Source organism: Gossypium hirsutum, chromosome D02 (genome assembly GCF_007990345.1).
Source record: "Gossypium hirsutum isolate 1008001.06 chromosome D02, Gossypium_hirsutum_v2.1, whole genome shotgun sequence".
Taxonomy (NCBI): Eukaryota; Viridiplantae; Streptophyta; class Magnoliopsida; order Malvales; family Malvaceae; genus Gossypium; species Gossypium hirsutum.
The window spans coordinates 25,014,414-25,033,218 of record NC_053438.1 but is presented as its reverse complement, the minus strand read 5'-3'; the positions used below and the strand labels follow the sequence as shown (position 1 = coordinate 25,033,218).

Genomic DNA, 18,805 nt, shown 5'->3' with positions numbered 1-18,805 from the left:
TTGAATATATAACAACCCATCTTTCGGTAATTTCGGGACCACAAATTCTGACCTGTCAACTCGTAAATATTAATTAATTATTATTACAAAGTCATTATAGTCGAGTTAAAATTTGGTTAAAAAATATCATCGATAGTTAATTAGTTAAAAAAGACTAAATTATAAAAGCTACAAAAGTTAGAAGTTTAATTAAAAGTATTAAATCACTATGAAATGACGAATTGGTGGCCTGAAATGATAAAAATACCTATTATAATGATGGTGGACGGTTAAGGCTAAATTTCTGGTTTTCCGGATTATGAAAAAAGAAAAAAAGAAGATAAATACGCGAGCAATTAATAAAGTAAAATCTCAGCACAATTCTGATTCTGCAACACATGAGCTTTTTTTTACAACTTGAAAACGAGATATAAACATACTCTCTTCGGTTTTATGACAAACCATATACATATATGTTCCCTTCTATACAATGCGAAATATTTGAAAAGGCATCTATCAATCAACCATTATTAAATTATTATTTAGATAATTTTGCATCATTTTGGGTTTCCGCTTTATAAGAGCTATGCGGCAAAACCAAATGTGCGTGTATTTTATATCAGAAACTGACAGTTCACTAGAGATGGATATACACCTTTTACATCTTCTCCTCACCGATGATCCATCGTGTCAACCGACTAGGATCTTCAGTAAATGATTTGCACGACACAGGAAAAATCCCAAGATCAGCACCAATTAGGTCGTATTCCTTTAGAGCTTCAGCCATCTCGGCTTCAACAGACGCATCATCTACAACATCGATCGTGTTCATTTGTAGAACATCAGTGTAATGCTTCTCCCTTTCCAGATCATGTTGGAAAGGCTCCATGGCTAGCCCCTGGTATTTCAAACATTTTAAGAAAAGTAGTTAGCGGCAAATGGATAAGAACCCAGCTCCCTTCGACAAAAACTTAAGGATCAGATTTCAACTTTGAATCCTCTACGCCTTGTTAAGAAAAAAAGCCTTTAATCAAATATATGTACTTCATCATCAAATTGATAAGTAGTATTACCTGACATAATTCAGCGTAATGCCTATATATCTCACTGCTTTCATCTTGATCACCAAGAAGTGTTCCACCATACCAACCATTGGCTTCATCAACAGACGTCATTGAGAGGTACCTTAAAGAGCAGAAAATATGTTACTATGAACCCATAAACTAGTATTAGCATTGAAAAGATTTGAGTCCAATTACAATGTAAAATTGTATATATTTAAAGAGCTAGAGAAATCAAAAGTTAGAAAGAACGGGTTCTCTCTTTCTGTCAAAGAAACGCACGTTTGCATATGGATTTTATTTCCTTACTGCTGTTATTTCATCAGCCTCAGGACTTAAGCTTTCATAAATTCCAAGTACTTCACAATGACTGTACAAATGTCATAAGTTCTAAGAACTTTCACTACGCTGTTAGACCATATATTCCTTCCCACAGTAAGGCAAGAGCTTTTTGAAAATTTTCTTTAATAACAAGATTAACAAATAATATACAGAATAGTATATATATTTTTCATATAAACAAAGATGTAAATATATATCTTAAAATATTCACAAAAACTGATAATACACAGAACTAACCGTATACTTTTATAACTAAGCCAAAAGGTCCTATCCTTTCATGACTAACAAGCCTTCATCTACTTGGGAATCAACAAATGATATCATCTTCAAAATGTATAGTTTTACGTGTTATGGCAATTTGTTGTCACCTCGCATGTAATTACACTTTGCTAATGCATTCAAGACAAGGGACCACGTTCATGCATGCACATAGGGGTCTCAAACATTAAACAATCTATCAACCCCACCTTTACTCAATTTTCAGGCCTTGTTCATGCAAAGCCAACATTAGTGGGACACAGCAACAATCTAAACCAATATGATTCCTTCATGCTGTGAAAACAAAAAGATCATGCATTCTTCCTGAGGTAAACAAGAATGAATGATACGAAAATACCTCTGGAAAATATCCTGTTCATCATCAACATAGGAAGAAAGCCAATTTAAGTCACAGAAATCGTCAAGTTTCATTTCACCATTGGCCCCTCCATTTTTAATTTCGCGCACAGAGACTTTGGGGCCTGAGCCAACTTCTTCAAACTTTCTTTGGCCAAATAGCCAATTTGGACTTTTAAGCTGTATTTCACTGCACCAAAATTCCAAGGTTTAGGAGCAAGTAAAAGAATTTGTCAATCTTGCCCTAGATATCAGTTGCAGCACAAGCACTCTAGTGCAGACCAAAGTCCCACCTAGAATTTAGGCTAAAACAATTAGATAAATCCACTTTATCCTCAAAACCTTAACTGGCACTTGAGGGAGAAAAGAATTTCAACCAGTTTACGACAAACTTGGGAAGTCCTTAAGTTGAAAAAAAAAAGTTAGACCACGTGAAATTGACATTCTTGGGTTAATATTGTATTTTGGAACTGGTACCATAGAAGGTGGTCATGAACACCAGCACAAACAAGGTTTAAACTCCTCAGCAAGTAGGTCGCATAAGAGGTGCCTCAAAACTTAAACAGCAGAACCTAGATGCAACTAAGATAAGCTTCAACTAGCCAACATAAGGTAAGACATAGAGCACATCCTGGCAGAAATCAGGACCTAAAATACTCACAAATGGTTCAATTTTAAGGAAAAACATTGACTGCAGATAAAATATCAAAAAAGTATCATATCACCTGGAATAGGCATGAGTATTGCTATTCAACAAAAGATAAGAGAAACGTAAAAGGTCAAAGTAAAAACAAACAGAATATCAAAAAAATTATATAGCAGAGATAAAATGATATTTACGCTGCATCAGGTGCAACACCAGAATTTGCTGTAGGACCACCAGTTCTTTGATCTGGTTCACTACAAAGTCTTACATTTTTTATTGAACTACATGTTCGTTCTATCAGCTTATCAAATGATGTCAACTTCATCCGTGAAAAGTCTTCTCTACAAGAAGGAATGGGGGCAAGGATCTTTCCCACTACTCGTAAAGGCTTAACATTGTCCTCCACACTGCATATGGCAATTGGAAAGAGTGAAAAAAGGTAGAAGAAAAGGTCCGAATTTTGATGACGATGATGATAAGAATAATGATGATAATATAAAAAAGGATCATTTATTGTCACTGGCAGCAAAGTTCGTTAACTCCACAAGTAGGGCTAAGAAACAGCCACAGGTATTTGGTTGATGTTTAGAAAAAATAGTAATAAAAATAATAAATGAGACATGTCGCAGTCTTTTAACCCCTTGTGGAGTTAAATAACTTCACTTCCAGTGTACCTAACAACAATATGGCATCATCAACAACACTGATATATGGATAGCTTGAAGATGAAGAGCCTAGCTTTACTGGTCAAAATAGATATGGAAACTTTACCACTTATCAGGGAATAGGTCATCTCCTGTGCCAGAAACATGAAGATAGTAATCAGAATCCAACTCCCAAAGAGCAGGTTTTCCTTCCTGTGGTTGGAAGTAGCCCAAAAATCTTGAAGAAGAAAAAATGGCTGATAGTTATAAGACACAAAAATTGCACAAAAGTATCAAGGCTATAGCATATACTAAATAGTCTCAACAAACCTGAAATGCCCCTACTTTTGAAAGGCACAATTATCATGAAGATTAAAACCTTCAAGAATATCATTCACTAAAGAACATAAACAAATTATAGATGGAAAAGAATTACAAGTTTATAGCATCTTGCTTTTCACCGTCAGTGTAGGCATTACTATAATATCGCTTGATAGACTTCAGAAACTCTCTAGACTGGGTTGTAGCTTTCCACTTTCCCTGCCTCTCAGGAAAAACCTGAAGTTTGTAACAAATTCAATATTCTATGAGGATAATTCAATAACATATGAACAACTTAAATACTGAATATCTTATGTTTTAGCTTTTCTTCTTTTTCCCCCCTACCAACACAGGAATGGTTAAGATGATAATCTTACTGTGTTATGAGCAGCAGAACCTCCATACTGTTGGGCAAGAGCATCTCCCATGCTCTGGTACATGTCCATGAGAGCAGCAGCAATGCTACTATCAGGATCCACTTTGGGCTTGTCTGTCAATCCCATTGCATGAAGTTGGCGACCTAAAGCTGCCAAGCCATAAGCATACTGCGCAACATTTGTGCGATCCAAACAGTCGATGCAGTTAGTTCGCAGTACTCCACTCTGGAATCTCGGAGGATCACCATCACAATTATCAGTTTTAATTTGCTGACTTAAATCACCCTCTCTTTCTCTACTGGTTAGAGAATTTGAATTCTCACTGCCACTTCCAATCTTAACAAGATCGCCAGATTTACCTCTCAGATCTCTAAGAGATGCATCCCTGTAGTAATTGAAACAAAACTAGTATGCTGTCAATAAACTATGAGCAAATTTTAGAGGTTACAAAGGACTGCCAAATTTCAAAATGAATAAAAATAAATCCTCGATATTATGTCCATCATTGGAAAATAATAACAGCTCTCTCTAAGAAATCTTTCTAGGTTCGATCTTTTCAAAGATATATTAAGAAGTCAATAACGTCTTAGCAATCCTTAAAATTGTAACTTAATGTCCCATTTTTAATTCGAAGTTCTTTTACTCATATTTGTTAGAATCAAGTGAGCATCATTTTTCCTAAAAATAAATTAGAAAAACCTAAGTATCAACATCTACATCAATATAAACAGGTTACAAAATAATAAGAAAAAAGAAATGATAATCATAAAATACAAAAATTGTAAAGAAGATGACATAAAGATTTGAATTTACAAACACAAATGAAAAATTGGCAGCAATTGAATTAATTTATATAAAACGAATGAAGATGGTACCTCCCAGTGCTTGTTCTATTAAGCTGGTTGGCTCTTTTCTTAACAAGGCTGGGTTTACCACTATAGTAAAAACAGGTCAAATCAAGAGCTTCACTAGCCACAGCACCCAAAACAGCCAAAACATTGGCAGACTTGCTTGAGATCAGAAAAGAAAACACAATAACATCTGTATAAGCTCAAATTCAGAGAGGGTGAAGGGAGGAAACCAAAGGTTGTGTCCATTTCATGGGAAAATTTAACTTACCTCTTGGCAAACTTGTGAAAATCCCAGTGAATAAATTTCAGTTGATTCTCTTCCGAGAGAATTGCATTCAAATACCCAACTGCATGAGCAAATTCACGCCTCAACATCATCTCTCTAGGTCTTTTCTCAACAGTCTGCATTTCCATATTTAATTTAATTAATAGATAAAAACTATAACAAAACTCAAACTGGTGACTAGTTAATTCGAAAAAGAAGATAAACCATATAATTTACATAGGCTTACATTACAAATAAACGAATACAAATTGGCAGACCGGTAGTTAACCATCTTTTAATGGTATTAACATAAACATATAAATAAACATATTTGACAAGGAATACCTAAGGATTCTTAGGTGGTGAAGGAGTCGAGCTAGCACCTCATTTGTTGTATACAAAGAACTAGCAGGCTTTGTGCTCCTATACAGCGAGTGTAATATTTCTTTCAGAGATGACTTTAAGAATATATTTCATGCCATACTACTTATGGTCTGACTCCACAACCATTCCTAATTATTCTCAAAAGTGTTACTATTATTATTCTAAATTCAGATCACACTTTGTTGCATTAAGAAGCCCACTGATAGGGGGGGAAAACAAAACAAAAGCACCAAAGAAGCATTATGAATATGAAAGAATCAAATAAATGTAACTACAAAGATGATTTTGCTACTAGAAGTCATCAGCAATGACTTTGAAAATAACCTTGATTAAATTAAGTACAATTATTGGATTGCCGTATCTCTTTGCCAAGTCCTCAAAATGCAATTTGGTTGCCTGGTATGTAGGATCATACCTCTGTACTGAAGCAAAAACAAAAATAAAGATTTTATTTACCTGAAGTTAGGGATATGAAGATGCAGAAGGGTATAACATAACTGAGGAAAAAAAAATATAATCAAGCTGATTCCTTACAGATTATATCAGGTTTAGGACTAAATCTTGAAGCTTCTTGGGACCAGAAAAGGGGAATTGAGCCACGCATCTGCACAACAGAGCTCATCTTTCCCTTGCAAGAACCAGCCTCTTCATCAAGGATAATTTGTTCTGTTTCAACATCATTTGCAACCCTTCCTCGATCATTCACTCCCCTTTTCAAATACCTGAGATTAATAAAAAAGACACATAACTTACAAAGTAAACTATAACTATGAACTAGCAATTTTGGAAAGATTCCAAATCAAACCTCCCCCATCCCTTCTTTCTCTTCTTATCTCCTCGACCAGAAAAGTAGAAGCCAATGACAAGAAATTATTTGTATCTTCCAAGTTACTCTTTGCAATAATATTCAGCAAAGCTTCAAAGGATATAATTGAACAGATAAAAAAATGTGGTTACTGTTGAGAATCTTTGATTATTTGATATTATTAAATAGTATTTTTAGAGATTACAGCTGATATTTTTTAGAGATTCTAATTAAGAGAGATTATTTCCTTAGTTGTTAAATCCTACATGTATATATAGTTGTTCATATTTCTAAGAAATATATACTTTGAGAGAGTTTCTTCCTCAATACATTAGAGTTATTTCCACCCTAGCCCTATTTTTTTATCTCACCGCCCCTACCATTGGAGTCGGCATCCACTCGCTGGTGAAACCCCAAACTCCAGTGACAAGAAGACCCGCGCTGGGCCCCACATGCTGTCGCAAGTTTCTGCAGCTCCGTTTCACGCGACGCGTGTGGACTCCACCTGCTGCCGTCGTGTTTTTTCCAACGCCGTCACCATGCTCTCTGCTCTCTTCCGGTCATTGTCCTCTAAGTGGTGGTGTGTTTTGGCTAAGTTTTTTTTTGTGTGAGATCTATTTGGTGTTTTTTTTTGGGTGGTTTTTTTTTCTAATTGTACACGTAGATTTTTTTGGGGGTTTAGTTTTTTCCAGCATTATGTCTACAGACAAGAAGATAGTGATTCCAACCGATAATCCCTTGTTGCAAATTAGCCCTGTGAAGCTTGATGGACATAATTACCTTGCTTGGTCAAGATCCTGCTTGTTTATCAAGGCTCGTGGTTTGCAGGGATATGTCACTTGTAAATCATCAAAACCTGAACTCACTGATTCCACCTTTAGTCAATGGGATTCAACGAACTCTCTTGTTATGGCATGGCTTATCAACTCTATGCAACCTCATATTTCCAAAACCTATTTGCTGCTTGAAACTGTGGAAAAGATTTGAAATGTTGCTGCTCTCACCTACTCTCGTGTTGGGAATGATGCGCAAATTTTTTAGATTCGTAATAAGGTCCATAGTACAAAATAGTCCCGCTTACGCTTTCTCAATATTTTGTTGAACTAAGTGGGTTGTGGCAGGAACTTGATTACTATCAAGATTTACAAGTGAATTGTGCCAAGGATGCCGAAAAATTTCAGAAGATGGTGAAAAAAGAGCATGTTTTTTATTTCTTGGCTACGTTGAATACCGAGTATAATCAGATTCGGCTTCAAGTTCTTGACAAGGCTCCGTTCCCTTCTCTCCATGTCACATACTCCTATGTACAACACGAGGAGAGTCGTCGTGTTGTTATTCTCTAAAATCCACCTTTAGAGAAAGCTGGCCTCATTGCTAACCAGGATGGTCCATTGGGTGGTAAGTCTGCCAAGGATTACTTAATGTGTGACTGATGTGGAAAGCCTCGGCATACTAAAGATTCGTGCTGGAAGTTGCATGGTCGTCCCACTCAAGGTCGTGATGGAAAACGAGAGGGTAATGCTCGGCGTCAAGCAAATTTGTCTGACTCTGTGACAACAGATAATAAGTCCACTTCAGCTGGAAGTTTTACCTCGTACGGGATTCAACATCTTCGACACATCTTGTCTCAATTGGATTCTACCTCGATTGCCAAGTCTAATCATGCGAACTCAAGTACTGTTTTAAATGCTCCATCTACTTCTTGAATTATTGATTCCGGTGCGAATAGACATATGACAGGGTCAAACAAAAGCTTATTAAACTATACTAGTCCATCTAAAAATAGTGCGCGACTAGCCAATGGCTCCCTTACCTCCATCTTTGGAATAGGTTCTGTTGTTTATCCTCCCAATATCACTTTATCCTCTGCCCTCCATGCCCCTAAATTCCCAGTTAACATTTTATCTATTAGTACTATCACTAAAGCATTAAATTATAAATTTGAATTCTTTCCCAATCACTGTTTTTTTCAGGACCTCCAGACAAGGAAGACGATTGGCAGTGGTAGATTGTGCGATGGATTATATATTCTGGATCGATCGTCCAATATGTCTCAAGCATTATTTGGAGACAATAAAGATGTCAACCGAAAGATTATTCAATGGCATAGTCAGTTAGGACATCCATCATCATTTACTGTTCTTGCCAAGATATTTCCTAATTTGTTTTCAAGAACTCAATTAGACTCTTTAGGTTGTGATGCTTGTGAATTTGCTAAGCATACAAGAAACAATTATCCTTTGCGTAATAATAGAAGTACTATTCCTTTTGAGATTATTCATTCAGATGTTTGGGGCCCTATTCGCCTTACTTTTTTATCTGGTAATCGTTGGTTTTACTTTTATTGACCGTTGCACTCGGATGACATGTGTACTTTTATTGAAGTCCAAAAGTGATGCTTTCTCGTGTTCTCGTTCTTTTCATAAATTGATTACTCAATTTAATGCTAAGGTTAAGAATTTGCGAACTGGTAATGGAACTGAGTATAACTTTAATGATTATTTGGAATCATATGGGATTTTGCATTAGACCAGTTGTCCAAGTACAAATGCTTAGAATGGTGTTGCCGAAAAAAAAATCGGCATCTTTTGGAGGTGGCTAGATCACTTATGTTCACTATAAATCTCCCAAAGCCTTACTGGGGGGATACGATTTTAGTCGCGGCTTATCTTATTAATCGGATGCCTCTTAGGGTCCTTGATTTTAAAAGTCTCATAGAAACCTTACAGGGCAAGACGGATTACCTAGTTTCACTGAAGGTCTTTAGTTGTGTTTGCTTTAGTAGTCAAATGTGTTTTCGTTGGATACTCTTCCACACAGAAGGGTTACAAATGTTATCATCCGCAAAGTATTATGTAAGTATGGATGTAACATTTCGTGAGGATGAACCCTACTTTTATTCATCACACAAATCTCTTCAAGGGGAGGTTATTGAAAATGATAAGATGACACCTTGTTCTGCTACTCTTCTGAGGGAGAATTTAGTTCCAACAGAGACTTCGGTTCAAGAGAAGACTAGTGGACAGTTGTTGGATAGGCCTGATTTAAGGACATACACTAAAAAAGGCAAGAAAGAATATGCCACCGTACAATCTACTTTATTCCCCGACTCTTCACTATCAGGTGAGTATTCTTTATCTCCGATTGCTACTGATTTGGAATTACCAATAGCCCAATGAGAAGGTGTTAGAACTTGCACTATACATCCTCTCTCTGTCTCTATCTCTTATGATTCCTTATCCCCATCTTATAGAGCTTTTGCTTTGTCTTTGTTCTCTGTCTGTTCCACAGGATTGGAGAGAAGCTATCACTGATCTAAGATGGAAGAAAGCTATGATTGAAGAAATGAGGGCTTTAGCAAAAAATGAGACGTGGGAACTAGTTAATCCTCCTAAGGGCAAAAAATGGTTGGCTACAAATGGGTGTTTACTATCAAGTATAAGGCTGATGTTTCAATTGAAAGACTCAAAGCCAGATTAGTAGCGCAAGGATTCATTCAGACATATGGAGTGGATTATCAAGAAACATTTGCTCCAATTGCTAACTAGATCACGATTAGGATCCTTTTATCGTGTGTAGCAAATCTCGATTGGGACTTGCATCAATTTGACGTAAAGAATGACTTCTTACATGGAGACCTAGAAGAAAAAATGCATATGAAAGATCCTCCAAGATTCGAGGATAAAAATACTCAAGGGAAGGTATGTAGATTGAAAAAGACCCTATGTGGACTAAAGCAATCTATCATAGCCTGGTTTGATAGATTTAGTAAGGCCATGGCGTCGTTTGGCTATCGACAAAGTAATGTTGTTCATACCCTCTTTATAAAACATCACAAAGGTAAGATTACTCTCCTTATAGTTTAGGTTGATGACATAATTACAACAGGAGATGGCAAGGAAAAAATGGCCCGGCTTAAAAAAATTTTGGCTGATGAACTCAAAATAAAAGACTTGGGAAAGTTACAATATTTCCTCAAAATAGAAGTGGCCAGATCGAAAGAGGGAATTTTTATTTCCCAAAGAAAATGTCTTAGATCTTCTAACAGAGACTGGCATGTTAGGTTGCAAACCAACCGAATCACCTATTGAGAGTAATCACAAGTAACAAGCAGGAATTGGTGAAAAGATGGGTAAAGAGAGATATCAAAGACTCGTCGGACATTTGATTTATCTCGCTCATACTCGACCTATCTAGCCTATGCTATTAGTTTGGTAAGTCAGTTTATGCATAATCCTCGCGAAGCTCATATGCAGGCAGTATTGCGAATTTTGTGTTATTTGAATTTTGTTTTAAGATAGGATTATTTACAGATGTAGATTGGGCAGGCTCTCTTGATGACAGAAGGTCTACAATAGGTTATTGTACTCTTGTGGGAGGAAACTTAGTCACTTGGAGGAGCAACAAACAAAGTGTTGTGGCTTGATCAAGTGCAGAGGCTAAGTATAGGGCCATAGCACAAGGAGTTTGTGAGCTTTTGTGGCTACAAAAAGTATTGGAAGAGCTGAAGTTGTTGAACGAAAATGGATCAACCTTGTACTGTGACAACAAGGCGGCCATCAACATAGTTCAAAATCTAGAAAAGCACGATGGAACCAAACACATTGAAATAGATCATCATTTTATCAAGGAAAAAGTAGCCAGTGTTGCCATAAGTCTATCTTACCTAGCATCCGAAAAACAGTAGGCTGATGTTTTTACTAAAGGGCTTAACTGTAAGACTTATCATAATCTTCTTTGCAGGTTAGGCATGCGAGACATCTATGCACCAACTTAAGGGGGAGTGTTGAGAATCTTTGATTATTTGATATTATTAAATAGTATTTTAAGAGATTACAGCTGATATTTTTTAGAGATTCTAATTAAGAGATATTATTTCCTTAGTTGTTAAATCCTACATGTATATATAGTTATACATATTTCTAAGAAATATATACTTTGAGAGAGTTTTTTCCTCAATACATTAGAGTATTCATCTCTAATTTCATCAGTTATTGCTTTTTTCCAAATGACATGTTAAACAATTATAAACAAGCAAAAAAAGAAGAATAAGGTGGTAAATATCTTGGAAATAAACAAGCAAAAAAAGAAGAATAAGAAGGAAGATATCTTGGAAACTCGAGACAGGGACAAACCATCATAGCATGCTTGCTAATAACACATTTATAAAGGATTTACCTATTCTAGCACTCGAATAATCACCCAGGAAGTAAAAACAAAAAGAGAAGCAACAACAAAAGCCTTAAAACCCAAACAAAACCAAATAATAATCGTAATAGTTAAGGAATAAATCAAATCCTAATATTTGAACCAACCAAGGATAAAAGGACAGCTAACACACGTTGAAATGTAGAAGAGTGATATATGGTTATAAAAGGCATTGCAAAGGAATTCTGGAAAATCACTGATTTTTAGTCTATCTTTCCATTTTGGAGGAGAGTTCAAAATTTTCCCATCATCAAAAATCCAGAGGATCCAATCATTCACTTCTTGTTGTAACCATTATAAATAATAACTAACACAAAGGCAACATGAAAAATTATATCCCCATTAATCTAACCACCATCATTCTCATGAATCTCATTCATTGCAGCTAAACGCAGAAATCAATTGCCCTTAGGAACTGCTGGCCGTCATATTCAACTCTTTCTTCATTTGTGATTATACCACCAGGTTACCGTTAAACCTACTGTCTTTAGATTCAGTTTTAGCCCTAATTAATCAATCTTCAGATTCTGAGCATTCTTTCAACTCTAGTGTGCAGTTAACTCCCTCTTGTCAACTAACCCTTTTTCTCTGCAAATAACTCATCCAGAAATATAATCTTCAACATGGTTGTTAGGTTCATCCATACAAATGTAATAAGGATTTAGATAAGATCATTAGGTTAAAGCTATTGTACTAGGAAATATCACACTTCTAATTCCTCCTTATTCATATCTGTTAATAATATATATCTCTAACTGATACTCTTTTTCTCTAAGACCTACATTAAAGCTTCCCCAGGAAATCCCTCATACACACTTTATAGATAAATGAAGCCATATGAAGATCATTTTTTATTTTCCCCATACTTCTTCATTAAGCTCTCAAGTAAATTCCATGGAATATAAACCAACTGATATTATCACTCCTACTCCTGCCTCAAACTTCTGCATATTTCCCATTACCAATTCTCATGGTTTCATAGCATGGCTAAAGAATTCAATGCCAAGATAAGGTGCAACACTAAATATCACCCATATTAATATAAATAGATACAACAATGCTCTTTCTCCCTCATTGACATCCTCACCAGGATTCAATTAAATAACCATGTCATCCAAACCACTAAATTCTCCAAGAAACTTCCACATCTCAATTAGAATTTCTATCTTAGTCAGAATGCTTTTCCTCTTTCAGTCATCTTGCTGTAAGTGTTTTTTGTCTTTTTTTCTTTTTGGAACAAATCTTGCTATAAGTATTAAGCACATACCTTGGGACAAATTGTAGTTGACACTTGACAAGTAATAATTTTAAGATATTGGTACATACTTGCAACAAGTTTTATCTTTTATCATTTTAAAATTTGCAAAACCAAATCTTTTAAGATGAGAAAAAGTCCAAGGGCAGCTATTAGATATTGAAATCTCAAAATATTTCTCAATGAATTTGTTAAAAAAAATTAATTGAATGTCTTTTTAGTAAGATATAGCTAATCACCAATCCTTTTCCTTTACCACCAAATTGCTTAGCCACCTGATTCAAAGCTACAGTGCTCAAACACATGAATATCGATATAATCAAATAAATTATAAGCAGGTATCTCTAATTTTTCACAAGTTCATTCTCACTGTCACCTTGTACGTACTTCAGGAAAAATAAAATGCTTTAGTACAATTCATTAAATTTATAGGGAATTAATGGATAGTAAGTTAGGTTGGACTCATGAAGCTCCTATCTTTAGAAGGGATTAGCAATGCCATTGAAGATACTACAACATAAGACATTATAATGAGGCTAATGCCTATCAGTCATAAATTGGCCCTTTGACTAATAAAGTGATACCAACATGCCTAAAATTCTAAAATGGAGAAAACCGAGCAAAAAGGAGACTTTATGTCCAACACTTTTCAAGAAAAGTGTATTCAAATATTTAGTGCACCAAGGTCTTTGAGTTAGTAATATCCAAACAAACCAAGTAAAGAATACAATTTCCGAACAAAATGGCAGCCCTTCAAGTTGAAAACATATGTCAATATATTCCAATGGTTGAATTCAAGTGGCCTGTAAAATAAAAGGATGAAAGATGCATGCAAAGCAGACCTTACCGTGTTCCAGCAAAATGCCGAGATCGTCTAGAAACTAGGGTAACACTAAAGTCCCTCCCAAAGATTGATAGCCGAATCTGCATTAAAGTAGCCAGAAAGAGAGAAAGAATTGGTTGAATATGCAACAAGTATTACAGTTAAGTTAAATAAAAGTTTTATATACATAACACATCGTTTTAACCAAAGACTTTCAGCATCACTAAAAATTAACCATCAAAGGCCAGCTTCCTTTAAAATAAATGAAAAATAAATCGTAAGAAAAGTATTCAAAGTTTGTTGTGTAACTGTATCAAATATTATCAAAGTTACAGTAAATTATATCTCAAACCTTTCAGAAACCTTACTTCACATTCAAGATTCCAGATTATTTAATTCTAGTATGTAGGAACATACGTCTGAATTAAACCTGACTGAAATTTTTCTTGTCCATGTATAGAGTCAAATGGAAAAAGAATATAAATAAAGGCCGACATAGCCAGAGAAAAAAACCAGGAGCTTATGGCAGTAAACGTGAGACAAGAAGAACCTAACAAGGCATAAATGATGACTTATTACAGCTAGCCGTAAAACTAATTCTACAAAATGAAAATGAATAAAACGTATTCAGTGCAGCAAAAATACGCAGCCAATATTTTAATTACCTGTTTAAAATGCCCATGAACTAATGCAATTGTCCAAATAGTGTTACTGCATCTTGAGCGTATGGCTTGGGTTAGATAGGCATTCCAAACAAATATGTTATCATATGGCATCCTTTCTTCGCCCATGGCTAAAACATTTTTTTGCAAACTTTGCATTATGGGATATGTATAACTGTAGAAAAAATCTTTGGTCAAGTCCACACTGGAAAGCAGCTTTTTGTACCTGAAACCAAAAACAATAGATCAAGAATGATTAAAAAGCTACTAAAATTAGACCCTAATTCCATTAGAAAGTGAGAATTATGTAAAAAGTAAGAAGAAAAACTTAATAGCAGGATACAAGAAAAAAAGAATAAGGAGAAGCCTACAACATAAAGTATGTACAATATTATTTAGTTTCACAAAAATCACAGATCTAAATGGCGAATATAATTGTTGATAAACATATAAGGATTGATTTTCATGGCATCCCTTACAATTACTAAAAGGTATTAAACAAAAGCAAGATCTTATTAAAATAGATAAATATCCAAACAGGTCTCCACACACAGCACTATATGGCATTCAAGATTGGAAAACTACATATCTTTAAACTTGGGAGACTGTTCCCATAACAAATTGCTCTATGTTCTTATAAAGCCACGTAAACAAGGCTTGAAGGTAATTTTGCCCTTTGGAGAAGATAATGTCACTGGTTCTCTGTTCAAATTAAAGTAGATAAGCAGAGACCAAATATAGAAAGGGGAGATAGTGCATTTCCATATTTCTGCTGCCTCACTGCTTACAAGTTACAACATAATATATCTACAAGATGATTTAGTTTTCACATTCTTTTTCTGATGTAGTTACGGAGAGAAACCATATATTAAAATGATGACTATCATTTCTGATATAGATATAAGGATAAATTTGCACGATAGCAGTTATATAATTACTTTAAAGAAAGCAAGATCTTATCAAAAGGAATAAATCTCCAAACAGGACTCCACACGCATAGCACTAAATATGGTTTAACATCGGAATATCACTAATCTTTAAAACTGGGAGCATATGTTCATTTAACAAATATCTGTAACCTCTGAGTTCTTATAAAGCAAATAAAGCAAATCCTGAGGGCTGATTCAAGAAGATCAACATAACTGATCTCCATTCAAATTAATTATATTAGCAGTAACCAAAAATAGTGAGAGCAGATAGAGGATTTCCCTGTTCTACTCTCAGCACTTCTCCATTGATCCACTTAGGGTAACAAAAATAATTCATTATCTCCATAAAGTAATCATTACGAAACCAAGAAACTATAAATGCTACCTAGCAACCCACTAATAGTAAAAAAACCATTTCTAATGGTACGTTTCAGTGTCAATACATAGATTAGTTTTCCAATTGCATCCATATTCCACAAAAATATTTCTAAGAATGCAAGAGAGATAAATGAATAAATTGGATGCAGGTAATGTCAAAAAGATATAGAAATTCTAGTTTCAAACTGAATTAAAAAAAAAGGAATAAATAAGATCCAGAAATTTTCACCAAACCCTAAAACTAACTATGAAGCTTACAAAGTAAAGGAGATACCTCAGCTCAGTTTTAGAATGCGCTATGTCGGATTGAACAGAAACATGAGGAACTGTGATCAACTGACTCTCATCTATGCTATATATTGCATGACCACATATACTACCAATTTGCTGTCGCTTTGTAACCAGAATCAAGTAGTATGATTCCAAAAACTTGATGCAACCTAAAAAGATCCAGACACATTGTACTGAGTTTAATAGAAGCAATTCCTTCAATACCTCAAAAACAAAACAAGAGAGAGTAAATTGTCACTAACCCACAATCCCGAAAACTTTTGCCACAAAGTTTAAGCCCCCAGTGGCACGATTTCCTTCAGCAATCCGCTGAAGCAAGTTTTTGATCTCTTGTGGTGAATAAAGCACTGGGTCTTCACTGATATTAAGATCAGATGGTTCAGATCTATCAATTTTCAAGACCCGAAAGAATTTCTTGTTCCTATCACTCCCAATTAAATAATACCTCTGTTTAAAGAAACCAGAAAAAAATACTCTTTTGAGGAAAAAAAAAACCCAATCCTGAACAAAACAAGATTAAAATCATACATAAAAGTAATCTAATTACCCAGATTGCAATTTTCAGAGCGACCAAACAGCAGCCTCAAGATTCCTTGGTAATCAATTTCCATTTAATACAGCCAATATAATAATTTTAGTCGCTTCAGATTTAAGAGAAATTCTTTACTTCTTTCACTTTTTTTATTTTTTAGTATTGTGATTTTAGTTTCTTCTGCTCGAAATTTCTCCTTTTTTCTCCCGCAGTAAGCAGAAAACTTGAGAATCGAATACCAAACCCTAATTTCCACTTTTTTCCATCTTTTTATCTTAAAAGGATACCAATTCAAGAACAATTACACGGCAATTAACCTTATGCAAAAATGAACAATAAATAATAATTTAAAGCATTCTCTTCCTTGTTGCTAAAATTAAGAGAACTGTATGATTTTGCCATGAGAACAAAAACAGAAAAGAAAGGACTGTTACCGCTCGGGTTTCGTAAAGCCGGAACTTCTCAAGAGAATAGGAATTGGGATCGCCCTCCGGATCAATGGAAGGATGGATCTTAGCGTATGGAAGAGACAAATTGGTTTTCAAATTCTCCAATTTTGCCATTTTGGTGGTAAAATTTTGGGACTCAATTCAATCTATGCGTTGTGTCTTGGACATCTGGTTTTGGTTTTCTAGTTAGTTTTCTTTGACGATTAAAACAATTTGGATTTCTGGGACTCTTTAACTGAGTTGGCTTTGGCTATATAGTCTTTGCCTATTCGATTCCTAGCCCACTGGTTGGCTTCGGCCACGTGGTGCCATTGAAGTAACTTACAAATTAGGGTAAATTATACAGAAATTTACTCAGCTATTATTAAATTTTCTTTTACTCAATTTTAAAAAGTTATAAAATAATTATTCAACTATTTAATTTTATCATTTTTTAGTTACCCACGGTTAAATAGTTAATAGAAATATAATTTGGCATCTTTTATTTGTATGCATATAATAGCTTCTTCTTCTTTGATCTACGATGCATATATTAATTGTATTCATTAATTAAATTATATTTAATTATTTTTTATAATTTTTCATAAATTTTTGTAACGTATCAATGAAACTAAAGCATAATAATATATAAGTTTAATTTTAAAAATATGATAATTGATATTAGACTAAATTTAAATAAAAAATATTTTTAAAATATAAATATTATAATAGTAGATTGGGTGTTTGAATACACAAAGAAAATCAAAAAGACGGAAAAAGAGTACTTATTTTATATCAAAAGCTCTAATAATCCCAATAGGAAATGGCCAGTTCTTCATTGTTTTTGAAAAGTGCAGTGAAAAAGTATTTTTGAAAAGTTTGGTTTAAAATTTGAGTGTTTAGCATTGCTGTCAAAAAATACTTTTGAGAAATAAAATGTTCATTTTAGATATGTTATTATCAAGTAACAAATATGCATTTAAATAATATTTAAATTAGTTAATATTATTATAGTTTAGTAAGAATATAAAAAATTATTATAACTTGTTGTTAATATTTTAATATATGAAATATAAATTTTAAATATTTTTAAGCAATAAATATTAATTATTTATAAAATTTAATTAGAATATATAAATTATATTTTAAATATTTAAATATAACCATTAAATATTTGTAATTAGTATTTTAAAAAATATTTTTTATTTTTAATTAATGATTTAACACATTTGTAATTAAGCACCAAGAAAAAAAAAGGAAAGTACTATGTTATTGGAGGGATGAAAAAGTAATTAAACACCAAAAATGCTTTGGGAGAGGAAAAGCTAAAATTTTTAGCTTCTCCTTTTCAGAAGTGCTTTTGAAAAGCACTTCTAAAAAGCTAAAAATTTCAGCCAAAAGCAGCTTGTTCTGCACAGCTTTTCTTCCAAAAGTGCTTTTGGAGTTAGAAGTGTTTTTTTTAAGCAATGAAGAACCGGCCCTAAGCCTCACATTTATACAAGAGAGTAGCTAATGAACCAATCAAGAAAGTCAGTCTAACAATCATCCTAACTGATTCTTAGCCGATACATTAACTGAAATTGAAACAGACTACATTGAACTAACTGACTTAACTAATTGCAACTACTAACAGAATTACCTAACTTACCTAACTAGCAACTATAACACCAGCAACACACTACTTCATACCTTAATATTCACCCATCTACTAGTCCTCCTAGTGACTTCTTATTGTTGTTGTTGTTGTTGTTGTTGTTGTTGTTGCTGCTGCTGCTGCTGCTGCTGCTGTTGTTGTTGCTATTGTTGTTGTTCATACTTGCTAACAACACCAAGGTTGAACCTAAACTTGTTGAAAAAAGGTGCTGATAGAGGTTTGGTAAACTCATCTCCAATCTGATCCTGTTTTAGAACATGACCAACCATCAATTTGCTTGTTGTCACTTTCTCTTTAACAAAGAACAAGTCTAGTTCTACACATTTGAACTTGGAATGCATTATTAGATTGGCTA

General features: G+C 34.2%; 1 protein-coding gene across 2 annotated transcripts; it reads right to left on the bottom strand.

The window, feature by feature from the left end:
• Positions 1-335: 335 nt before the first annotated feature.
• On the bottom strand, positions 336-17,048 carry LOC107910619 (phosphatidylinositol-3-phosphatase SAC1). 2 transcript variants are annotated; one of them, XM_016838525.2, is made up of 16 exons: positions 16,803-17,047; positions 16,079-16,283; positions 15,820-15,985; positions 14,242-14,464; positions 13,601-13,677; positions 6,020-6,207; positions 5,810-5,907; positions 5,105-5,238; positions 4,861-4,995; positions 3,986-4,370; positions 3,724-3,845; positions 3,415-3,525; positions 2,838-3,050; positions 1,999-2,187; positions 1,053-1,164; positions 336-877 (listed from the first exon to the last, which is right to left on the bottom strand). In XM_016838525.2, the coding sequence occupies exons 1-16, from the start codon at positions 16,929-16,931 to the stop codon at positions 638-640; spliced, it is 2,727 nt and encodes a 908-aa protein (XP_016694014.2). In that variant the 5' UTR covers positions 16,932-17,047; the 3' UTR covers positions 336-637. The 2 variants fall into 2 exon arrangements, with proteins under 2 accessions (XP_016694014.2, XP_016694015.2); XM_016838526.2 differs by lacking the exon at positions 4,861-4,995 and having other exon boundaries at positions 16,803-17,048.
• Between the last annotated feature and the right edge of the window lie 1,757 nt (positions 17,049-18,805).